Source organism: Coturnix japonica, chromosome 1 (assembly GCF_054131305.1).
Source record: "Coturnix japonica strain WE chromosome 1, WE-NBRP24, whole genome shotgun sequence".
In the NCBI taxonomy this organism is placed as follows: Eukaryota; Metazoa; Chordata; class Aves; order Galliformes; family Phasianidae; genus Coturnix; species Coturnix japonica.
The window spans coordinates 105905749-105916906 of NC_140663.1; the positions used below are offsets into that span (position 1 = coordinate 105905749).

General features: G+C 41.4%; 1 protein-coding gene across 1 annotated transcript; it reads left to right on the top strand.

Annotated features, from left to right (window-relative positions):
- The first annotated feature begins 1070 nt into the window (after positions 1 to 1070).
- Positions 1071 to 10176, top strand: TASL (TLR adaptor interacting with endolysosomal SLC15A4). The gene is made up of 2 exons (XM_015885176.3): positions 1071 to 1277; positions 8226 to 10176. Exon 2 carries the CDS (start codon positions 8230 to 8232, stop codon positions 9097 to 9099), a length of 870 nt encoding a protein of 289 aa, XP_015740662.1. The 5' UTR covers positions 1071 to 1277; positions 8226 to 8229; the 3' UTR covers positions 9100 to 10176.
- Positions 10177 to 11158: the final 982 nt, after the last annotated feature.

The window sequence follows — 11158 nt, forward strand, 5'->3', positions numbered from 1 at the left end:
TTTCAAGCTGTTCTCTGCTGCTGACTGAAATGCTCTGATGTTTGACAGTATTTACTGTGTACTTCGCTCTCAGTAAGTATCTGTCTATCAATCTGTCTGTACACTGTGGATCACCTTTTATCCTCCTTATTTGAGTCTAGAGAGGTGTAAATAAAGCAAGTGACAATCAGATTTTTGTTATTGTTAGTGTTTGTTCACAATCGTCTATACCTGAATTATCTGTCAGAAAAGAAGAAAAAATGCAGTGGAATATGGATCCTCTCAAAGTCTCTTCATTTATAATTCCTTGAACAGGCATCTCACCGACAGCTGGTAGGCAGCTGGCTGCCTCTGAACTGTTTGACAAAGCAGGCCCAGGCTAAGTAGAGAATTATGCTAAACCTCTTTGGTGGAGCAGCTCACTTGAAGCATTTCTTTCTTTTGAGGATGGGAATACATTCCTGATGTGTTGGACTTGCCATTACATCCTTCAAACAGGAAATGTCCTTTGACCCTTCAGGAATACTCCAGCACCATTCACAAAACCATGGTTGTTGTTCGTTCATCTCAAGCTCAGAGAGTGAATTCCACTTGTCCAATGAATTTTAACACGCTGCCCCTGCTAAGAGATGCTATCTGCCTGGAAGTGACAGGCACTGAGGTACTGAGCACATGCTGGGTCTAACCTTCCTCAGGACAGTGTTTGCAGACACTCCAAAAGCAAAGCCACACTAACCAGCTAAGCTATGCTGTTTAGTGGAAGCTGAGATGTCAGAGGATCTGAAGACAACAAAATAGAGCTGCTGTGAAGTGCATTTTTGCTTTGACAGGTGTATTTGGCATGTCCTCCTTGAACTAGATGTCTCGATGTGTCTGTTAAAAATAAAATGATAAATAATGGTTAAAATGGGGTGTGCCACAAATAGGAGTACTTTCTCTAGCACAGTTGAGTTCACTAGGGTTTTTTGTTTTATATAATAGTTAATAAAGAGAAGTGCGGCTGCATGGACCAAGTGTGTTGCAATCAGCTATTTTAACAATGCACAGTTTCACAATAAAGTTTCATTTAGACATAAAAGAGGAAGCGAGTCAAGCATATTGAATTTCAGTCAGTTATAAAAACCCCTTTCTTTTTATACTTCTGCATTACAGAGGATTAGATGTAAAACACGCCATCTTAGAAGTGCATTTGAATAGGAAATAAAAACAGAAGGTTGTGTTTTAGGGTAGGACGGAAAGCTTTAAACTGACGGCAAGACAACCAGTATTCTGTACTGATCTGCTGCTGATCTTCAGTGGTAAGTACTAAAATATACTACGTGTTATAGAAAGTTCTGAACATGTTGCTCTTGCTTACCAAGGCGGCTTGGTTCTGTTTGTGTAGTATCACATCTGGTAGCTGGTAAAATGAAGATACGCTTTTTCTGACTGTTCTGAGTGCATCTGTATGTTTGCAGAGTCTCAGCCACCAGCTACATGCAATTTCTGCTGCCTTAGGATGAGTTCAGAGCATTTCAGACGTGCTGTCTGTCTTCAGAGCCTTGACTGACTGTGTCTGTGCATTTAAAATAAGTATTGATTGATCCTCTGATCTTTCGAAAGACTGTCATAAAGTCATACCAAAATAATATACTTCAGAATACTTTTAAAGGGAGCCTTACCAGGTGTATTGCTTTTATTACAATTACGGTATTTATCTTGGTCTTTCTTTACATGGTAGCAAGCTGTCCAAATCATCTTAGAAGTGGAGTAGTCTTTTTGTAGATGAGAAATAAAAATAGGCACCATAACTGACAAAACGGTATTTATATTAAAATATGTTCTTAGTAAACTGTTGAGTCCTTTTTGGGAAAACAAACAAACAAACAGACAACACCCTAAAAATAAAAACATTTTGTCCTCGTATTTTCCTGATTAACAGTCAGCGTTCTGGTTCAATACAAATCCACACCGTGACATGTGTGTGCACACACAATATGCACACTCTCCTCCTTTTTTTACACTCTATAGTAGATGTGATTAATGTTTCAAGGCTCGTTAATGCACTGTTTCCTCCCTCTTCTCCCAGGAAAGATGCTTCAGCATTTTCTGTCTTGCTTTACTGTTCATTCTCTTCTCTTCTAGAAAGTTTGTTCTCTTCTATGTCAGTCCCTTGTACTTCAACTGCTCAGATACTTAATACTTCAGTCCAAATAGTTCAGTCACAGCAACAGCCAGCAACTCATTAAAATAAAAACAGAAATCTAGAAACATGAAATGACTTCCACCCTGAGGAATAGCACAGTGTAGAACTACTGTGTAGTCAAGTTGCCCTTATGAATATGGAGCTTGATCTGTTCCTGCCCCAGTTTGAATTGATGCTTACAGTTTTGTCTATTAGATGTAAAACACCATCATATAAAATAGTTGGTGTCCTAAATATCTTCATGCAGGTATAGATGATTAAGAAAGGGAAGAGTGAAAAGTGATGAATCAGGCTTACATTGAACAAGGCTTCAAGGAACTTCAACTAATAAATAGAATAGATGGGGAGAGATCTACGAGCTCAAGAAGCTCTGTTTACCGCATACAGTTTTTGCTGTATTTTTATGGAAGCCTGCCCCACAAAACTCGTCTTAAGGGCATAACATCAGTCAAACAAATATGAAAGGATTTTTTTTTAAATGAGAGATGCCAGCTGCTCTTGGAGTTCAGTAGGTAGACATTGGGCAAACAAGAGCATTCAACATTACGGTAAACATATAAAATGTACTGTGTCACTGGGGAAGGCGAAGTACAGGACTATAATCCTCTCAAACTTTATTTGTTCCCCACAAAGTGGCCCATACATCCCTTGCAGGAGAGGCACTCCTAGCTTTCCTGTATCTCTTGAACTGTGGAAATGTGAGCAAAGATGGGCTGGGCTCAAATTTTCTTTTGGGAGAAGACAGAAGGACGAGCTAAGAGAGCTGCAGGGAGAGGGAATGATAGGCTTGTCTCATAACTACTGCTGTTGCTGACAGAACCCTGTGGTGCACGCCTGCAGGTTCCACATCTTCTGTATCAGAGGGGAGAGGAAGACACATGCATAGCGGGTAGCATTCCAATGCCTGTGTAAAAAGCCTTCTTTGCTAGCCCTCTTCTACTGTGAGCAAAGTAGGCCAATTTCAGCCTCAAAGAGCAGCCCCCATTACGTTTACCCAAGCCATCTCTGGGCACTGGACATAATTTTTATCAAACAGAGTTCAGAGATTAAAAATCCTTGGGTTTTGTGCATTAAAGAAAGGCTATACTTATCCATATGAACAACTAATTTCACTACCTTCTTCACTGTCCTGATTTCCTTATGCTGGCTTCCCAGGAGCTGGTGGAAGGTGACCTTTGAGTCCTGCAGGATATGCAGGCTCTCTGCTCCAGCCTATCTTTCTTGCTGGTGGAACTCTTGCATCCATGTGATGATGTTTGAGGTGGATCGCAAACCCTGATGAAGGAATCAGTTTCTCCATAGACTGTACGAGTGTCTATTGTGACTGGGGGGAAAAAAACACTAAAGGTGGATCCACAGCATTTGGGTTCCCTTGAGACAGAGACTTTAATTACAGTCCAATCTAGTAAGTCAGCTAGAACTCACTTCAGCAATACCGACAGTTTAAGTAAGCTAAACTTAAAGCTATAACTTGTGCTATAACTTGAACTAAACAGCACAACTTGAGTACTGTTCAGATTCTCATTCAGAGAGATAAAAGCCAGACATACTCCATTTCAAAACAGGCTTGTCTCTTCTGTGAGCTTACAATTCCCTCCTTTTGCATTGCAAAAGAATGCACCTTTCCCTGCTGATCTGTGATCCCAGCTGGCACCGTGCTCTTTCCATTCTCCCTAGCAACTTTTGATCATGCTCAGGGTTTGTATATAGGTCACCATTCATCATATAACTTTGTGTACGCCTCTCAGGCTTTCCTTAAGCTTTTTGCTTGTCCTGAGCCAAGAACTCCCATTCTATTTGCTTGCTCTCAGACTCTAATAGGAGGTCTTCAAGCAAACAGTGGCACCATCTCCAAGCATTATATTCTGGCAAATTTGCTGCCACTTAGGAAATAGTAGCAATACCACTATATTCTCCACATGGCTTTAAACATTCATCCTGCCTTCAGGCTTTTATTCCTCTGAAGAACTGAACAAAAACCCCAGGGAGGAAGATATGACTTTTCAAAAGCTTCTGAGGGTAATAAAGACTATAGTAACACAGCAAACACTGTAAGTCAGACAGCGTTCTCCCTGTGCTTCCACTGCAATCTGTGCTTAGGTAAGGTGCAGATAGCTCCCATTGCTGATGCAGTATCTGCACAAGGAAATACCTGTTTGTTCAACTCATACACAAAGTGCATCAGATCAATATTGTAAACAGGACTGCTTTTCCTTGTGCAATGACAGTCACGCAGTTATTTTCAGGACAAGAGAAATGAATGTCAAATTTAAAGAGCATGAAATATTGAAAGGCAGTAGATACAATTCCCATGCACTTGGAATCTTAGCATATACACACATCCATGGTGCAAAAGGGGATTAACAGAAGGGACACAAGAAAGCAGAATTAATGAGAACTGTCATCCTTATCTGATAAAGATTAAGGATGACTCAGCTGAGTGCCCAGCCATCAGCAGTGATGGAATAATGTGACATGGTTATATTATTAGGACCAGAGAGACACACGTAGCTCACTTAGCATTCCAGCTCTGAACATCGCCTATCAAAATTTCAATTCAATTTCCTTGCAGTTCTGTGAGTGTTGTCAGATGAGCGACACAGCTCTTGCAACCTTCCAAGAGTAGCCCTGTAACTCCGAGAGCCAAACATGCAATTCCTAAGCATGATGGAAGCCTAATGTTTTTGAGTTTGCTATTACTCCAGCTGCAGACTGTGTGCTCTAAACCTCTGATAATAAGTACTGCAGAAGACAACATGAAGAAATGAAACCAGCAGTTTCATTTCCTTAATGCATCACCTTATGACAGAAACAAGATACATCTGTGCAGTAGGAAAGACAGATGTGTCACATGCTACCTGAGAACACTTTGTGCATTTTCGTTAAAAAGTGAATAGGCCACGTGTTGTATTTTCACTTATTTATCAGAATCAACATTAAAAATATGTGCAGGAATAAGTGTATAGCAATTCCAGATAGCCTAAGTTGGTGATAATTTGACACTAAATCACTCTGGCACAGGGTGAGCAAGAGAGAGGAACAACCTTTGCACTGCACAAGGAGGGCAAGGAAGGAGAAGGAGGGTAAGGAGGTGGGCCTACAACCTGAGCAGCTCAAGCTCTTGGGTAAGAAAGATCTCTGTGGCGGTACTTCATCCATGTAGGCCTCTCATGTAAACAGATCATATTTCACTAAATGTTACCTGCCTGTGGGAAATCTCACACAACTTGCAGCGGTAGAAAGGGTCCAGGGTCACCGAAGCAAGTGTTTGGATACATTTAATTTTCATGATCATTTCCTTCTGAAGGAAGCTTATTTTTCTTCCATCTGCCTTCTTCATAATGTGGAAATGATTTATTTCCCCTCTGGGGAAAGTATTATGCTGACTTCTTGCCAACATCTGCATAAAGTCTATAGTCAGGATTTAGCCAACATTTATTGCTACTACAGCATTTTGCACCAGCAACTGCAACACAAGAAAAGCCTGACTAAGAAATGAAAATCTTTTCACTCTTGTAAATGAAGAATCTAATAGTCAACAACAGCATGGAGGAGTATGGCATGTGTCAGAGAGATCCCACCACCCCACTCACAGTGTGAGGTATAGTGCTCCTTCACAGCAGGTGTTTTGACAAATAACTGGGACATATGCTCAAATGCTGCACAGACAATACCCAAAAGGATTAAAATGATATGAATGGATTAAACAGCAAGCGAAAGAAGTAATTACTGTTTATACAAAGACAATCTGTTTGCTTCTCTATCACAAGGTATTTTGTACTAAGGAAACAACTCTGTATGTAACTGAGATTTGTGTTCTCTTTGCTGGACCACAAAATTTCTTGATGACATCTTTCCTGTGAATCATTTCCTTGACATCTGTTTAGGTTAAAGACACAAAGGTGGACTTAACAACAATTATATTGTAGTGGAACTGCTTAGACTTGGGCAGAACATTTGGTGACATGCAGAGACATTTCCGTTTCTGCTAGTGAGTCTTATTTGTCATTGACAACGTCCACACAGATTCTGGGATTAAACTACCAGATCAAGTACCTGGAGAGAGTCAGTGACTGCTAGAACCAAAAAGATGATTGCAGAGCTTATTGAATGCATGCCTCTGAAAAGTCTTGCTTATGCCACTGACATTTTAGCATCTAAAACCTGCAGACAATTCCATCCAGCTTATCATGGAATCATGAAATTGTTTGTGTTGAAAGGGATCATTAAAGGTCATCTAGACCAAATCCCCTGCAATTAACAGACACCCACAGCTACATCAGGTTGCTCAGAGCTCCCTCCAGCCTGGCCTTGAATGTATACCTCACCAGCTTCATTGTAAAAAACCCCAAACCCTTTCCTTATATCCAGCCTCATCTTTCCTCATTTAATTCAAAATTGTTCCCCTTGTCCTATCACTGGAGACTCTCATAGAGTCTGTCCCCTTCCTTCTTATAGCCCCCCTTTAAATAATAAAATGCTGCTATCAAATCTTCCCAGAGCTTTCTCCTCTCCAGGCTGAACAGCCCCAACTCACTCAACCTGTCCTCGTACAGGAGCTGTTCCATCCCTTGGATCATTTTACCCTGCTCTGGGTACACTCTAACAGCTCCATTTCTCTCCTGTACTGAGGACTCCACATCTAGATGCAGTACTCCAAGTAAGGCCTCACCAGTGCAGAGTAGAGGGGTGGGATCACCTCCCTTGACCTGCTGACTGTGCTTCTTTTGATGCAGCCCAGAGTACAGAGCTCTCTGAGCTGTGAGGGCACACTGCTGGTCCAAGTCCAGCTTGCCATCCACCAGGACCCCCAGGTCCTTTTTGACAGGTCTGTGCCCCATCCTTTCATCCCCCAGCTTGTACTGACAGTTGGAGTTGCCACCACCCAGGTGCAAGACTTTACATTTGGCTTTGTTGAACCTCCTGAAGTTCTCTTGGGCCCACTGCTCAAGCCTATCTAAGTTGCTCATGCAAAAGTTCTAAATGCTAATTTCACAATCTGAGAATTTTTAGTGAAAAGGGAACCACACTTGTAGTCACTGTTCAGTATGAAAAAGACAGGGTTACGCTCTAAATATGAATCTAAAATTAACTTAGTTCAGACACAGATAAACCACACAAAGTAAAAGTTGCTTCAAAGCATTTGGAAAAGGTGAGGAAAACCCTTGGATTCTGAACTGAAATCATGAGCAAAAATATGCATATTTAAGCATAAACTATTACAGAATTTATTACCATAACAAAACACTTGTTCCTCTCTTCCCAACTCACTTGCCTTTGGATGGATTATCCATACAGGACAATCACTACAAGAAAGACATTGAGGCCCTGGAACGTGTCCAGAGAAGGACAACAAAACTAGTGGGAGGTCTGGAGCACAGGAGAACAAGTCTTATGAGGAGTGGCTGAGGGAGCTGGAATTGTTTAGCCTGGAAAAGAGGAGGCTCAGGGGGGACCTTACTGCACTCTACAACTTTTTGAAGGGAGGTTGTGATGAGGAAGGGTTTGGCCCCTTCTCCCAGGCAACAAACAGGACATGAAGAAATGGCCACAGGTTGTGCCAGAGGAGGTTTAGATTAGACATATGGAAAAACTTTTTCTCTTGGAGAGTGGTCAGGCACTGGAATGGCTGCCCTGGGAGGTGGTGGAGTCACTGTCCCTGTCAGTGTTCAAGAGGTGTGTGGATAAGGAGCTACGAGAGATGGTTCAGTGGCTTGTGGTAGCAATGGTAATGGGAGGATGGTTGGACTAGATATCTTGTAGGTCCTTTCAACCTTGTGACTCTATGATTCTATGACATAACATATATAAATATATAAATATATATATATATATATATATGTTATTTTATACTTTGATAAGATTGAGTTAACATCACAATAGGGAAAAAAAAAGTTATTTCACTATGTCGCCCAGAAAGACAGACACTTGTAAATGCTCAAATTGGAAAGATATCTCTGTAGCTAGTAACAGAACTGTGGATACAGTCACCTCTCAGTTACTTGGTAATGAACTAATGATTTCTTGCCATTTTTCTGTTTGTTGGTTTCTTTGCTTTCAGAAGGATGCTGTCAGAAGGTTACCTTTACAGAATTGCCTACCTCTGTGAAGACTCTGAGCTCTGCACCAACGAAGCAGTGGAGGAAGTGGTGTATGAAATGAGTTCCATTAATTGTTCCTCCAAGGATGAAGCACAAGGAAAAAGCCTCCTTCAGAGATGCAGATCTGCTGGCAAATGCATTTCTTCAATTCGCTCTAGAGGTAGCAAACAAAGCAGGAGGCAGAAAGACAATCTCCAACAGCCTGTGCAGCACCCACTGCCTGAAGGGCAGACAGCTCCAGCTATGGATGTCTGCGAAGGACTGGCAAAAAAAGACACCTACCTGGTTCCATCCTCCTGCAAAAGCATTTGCAAGAACTACAATGATTTGCACATAGCTGGGGACTGCGTGGTGCCTATTAGCTCAGTGGCAACTGATTTTACCTGTGACAGTGGCATAGGCCCCTTCCTGGAGTCCTCAGAGATTCCTCCACCTATGGAGTCTGTGCGGGTCCCCCCAAGCGAGACGGGCCGCAAGCAGGCCCAAGGCTTCTCATCATGCTGGCGTGTGGCAAGCTTGGTGCCACACCAGCAGCCCCTCTCCGACTCAGCCCTCAACGATTACCTAGAGCAGAAGCTGATGGAGCTGTACAAGCAGTACATCATGGACAGCACAGCCAACAGGGCATCCCCCACTCAGATCCTGGCCTCAGAGCTCATCATGACTAATGTAGACCAAATCAGCACGCAGATATCACGAGAGAGAAAAATGGAGACCACCAAGGCCAAGGACATTGTCATCAGCCGCTTCTTGCAAATAGCCAGCGAACAAATATTCTCAGAAATCAGCACGCCAAGTTTGCGTATTTCCCAATACAGCAACACTAATGCATAGCATTAGAATGTCTGCAGTTAGAAAGCTCAATTCTTAGGTTTTTTTCTTTGAAGACATCTTTCTGCTTCATAAAAATTTATTTACTGTCTACCAGTTAAACCTTACAGCACATATTAAGTAAAAATATCTGTACTGCACAGATGTCCCTCTATCACATGCCAGATGATTTACATTTTAAAAAAAATGTACCCCCTAAGACTTATTTCAGTGAGCCATGGACGTTAAAAGTATTTTGGTAGAGAATTTACTAAGAGTGCATGACACTGTTCCAGGTGTTCTCCTTCTTCCCCCTGGCCTGACATCTCATTTCAACTTTCCTCCCTTGGTACCTGCCTTACTACCTGAGGGCCTGCGAGAAGCTATGGCTTACAACACTGAAAGCAAAGGGATTGAAGAGCCACAGAAATTGAGAATTCAGACTGTTCCACCTCCCTGACCCAATCAGCTGCACTTATGTCACCCCTTCAGGTGTTTTTCATAGTTTATTCTATACTAACTCTAATTATTCCATTGGTGTCTTCCTATTTAAACAGTTCTGCAAGAAAAAGCTCTTTCCAGACAGACATCATCAATGGGAGTGTGCGTGTGTAGCTGTACACTTGATTGTATGAACTGAACTTCTATGGTGGATGCTGGTGACCCGTGTCTATGACAGACAGACACAGTATTGGTCAGCAGCCTACAGTCCTGCATCTTTGGAGTGGCCACATAGGGATAGTGGTGATAACAAAATGAATTTTACTTCATCTTCCCGTCTTTTTGAAGAGAATTCCAAGTTGTAAAATAAAGGCTAACTCAAAGCCTCAGTGATTAACACAAATAATTCCTTTGACCCTTGGTCAAAGTCATCTGATCCTAATATATTTCTAATAGAAAGGTCCTTTTCTGTAAAACTTTAGAACTTAAGAAGAAGAAAACAGTAATTAGCTGCCTCACAGACAAGGATGGTTACCTGATTTGATACGTAAACACACTGGCAATGCCAGTCCATGATTCGTTGAATTTCCAAGTGTAAGTATAGTGTAAATACTAATTTATAATAAATATTCATCAAATGTTTTTATGTCAGTAATTAAACTCTGTTGTTTTGGCCTCTGTGTTTCTTTTTCTTTTTCTTTTTCCTCTTCTTTTTCTTTTTCTTTTTCTTTTTCTTTTTCTATTTCTTTTTCTTTTTCTATTTCTTTTTCTTTTTCTATTTCTTTTTCTTTTTAATGGCAATCATGCATTTATGTGTATTTCAAAACATTGTAGTGTAGTAAAAATCTCACTTTACAGTTTCTCACTTCCTAGAGGCTGCTGGGATAGCTCAGTACACTTTCCTGCTTGTATGCTGAAGGGGTATCCAAAAAAGAGATACTGTACAAACATTTAATGTGTGAATCTGGAAACCGTACATCTGTTGCCATAGCAGCCTACCCCAATACTATTATTCAGCAATACAAGATGGATAATTTCTGGCTTACAATATTTCTAGAAATCGATCACATGCAAGTTACAGGTAGGAAAATGATATTTTTAAGGGAAGCATTCAAAGTAATGTGTAGTTACACATATACACCTGACACCTCAGAGGCTATACTTGATTCTCACGCTCAGCTCGACTCACTGCACAGAGCACATACTGTGTGAACAAAGTAGCATTTTTATCATCTCTGACTCAGAAGGTCTTGATTCTCCTAACTAGCAGGGCTGTGACTGAGAGCTACAGGAAACATCTGTTTGCCACAGCCTCCATTCTGAGAACAGATTTAGGAAATAGTAACAGCACCTGGGGAACAGGGGCTGAGCGGCTTGCCCACAGACTATCATGGAAACATGGTTTCATTTACTGGGCTGACCCTTAAGCTGCTGTGTGAGTGCTGCAGTCAGGTTTGGAGCTGGGTATTACAGGGGAAGAGCTACTTCTGCAGTGCACTACAGAGCAGTGTAGACAGATTGTCCGTGTAAGAAAGACAGCAATGTTGCTGCATTCAGAGGGGAAGTTGGATACTTACATGGAATTAAGCAATCAATGACAAATCATCCCGTTCATATGGAGCTTTCTCCGAAGCAAATTGCT

Coding starts and splice junctions, on each gene's coding strand:
- TASL (XM_015885176.3), top strand. CDS start 8,230: ATGCTGTCAGAAGGTTACCTTTACAGAATTGCCTACCTCTGTGAAGAC.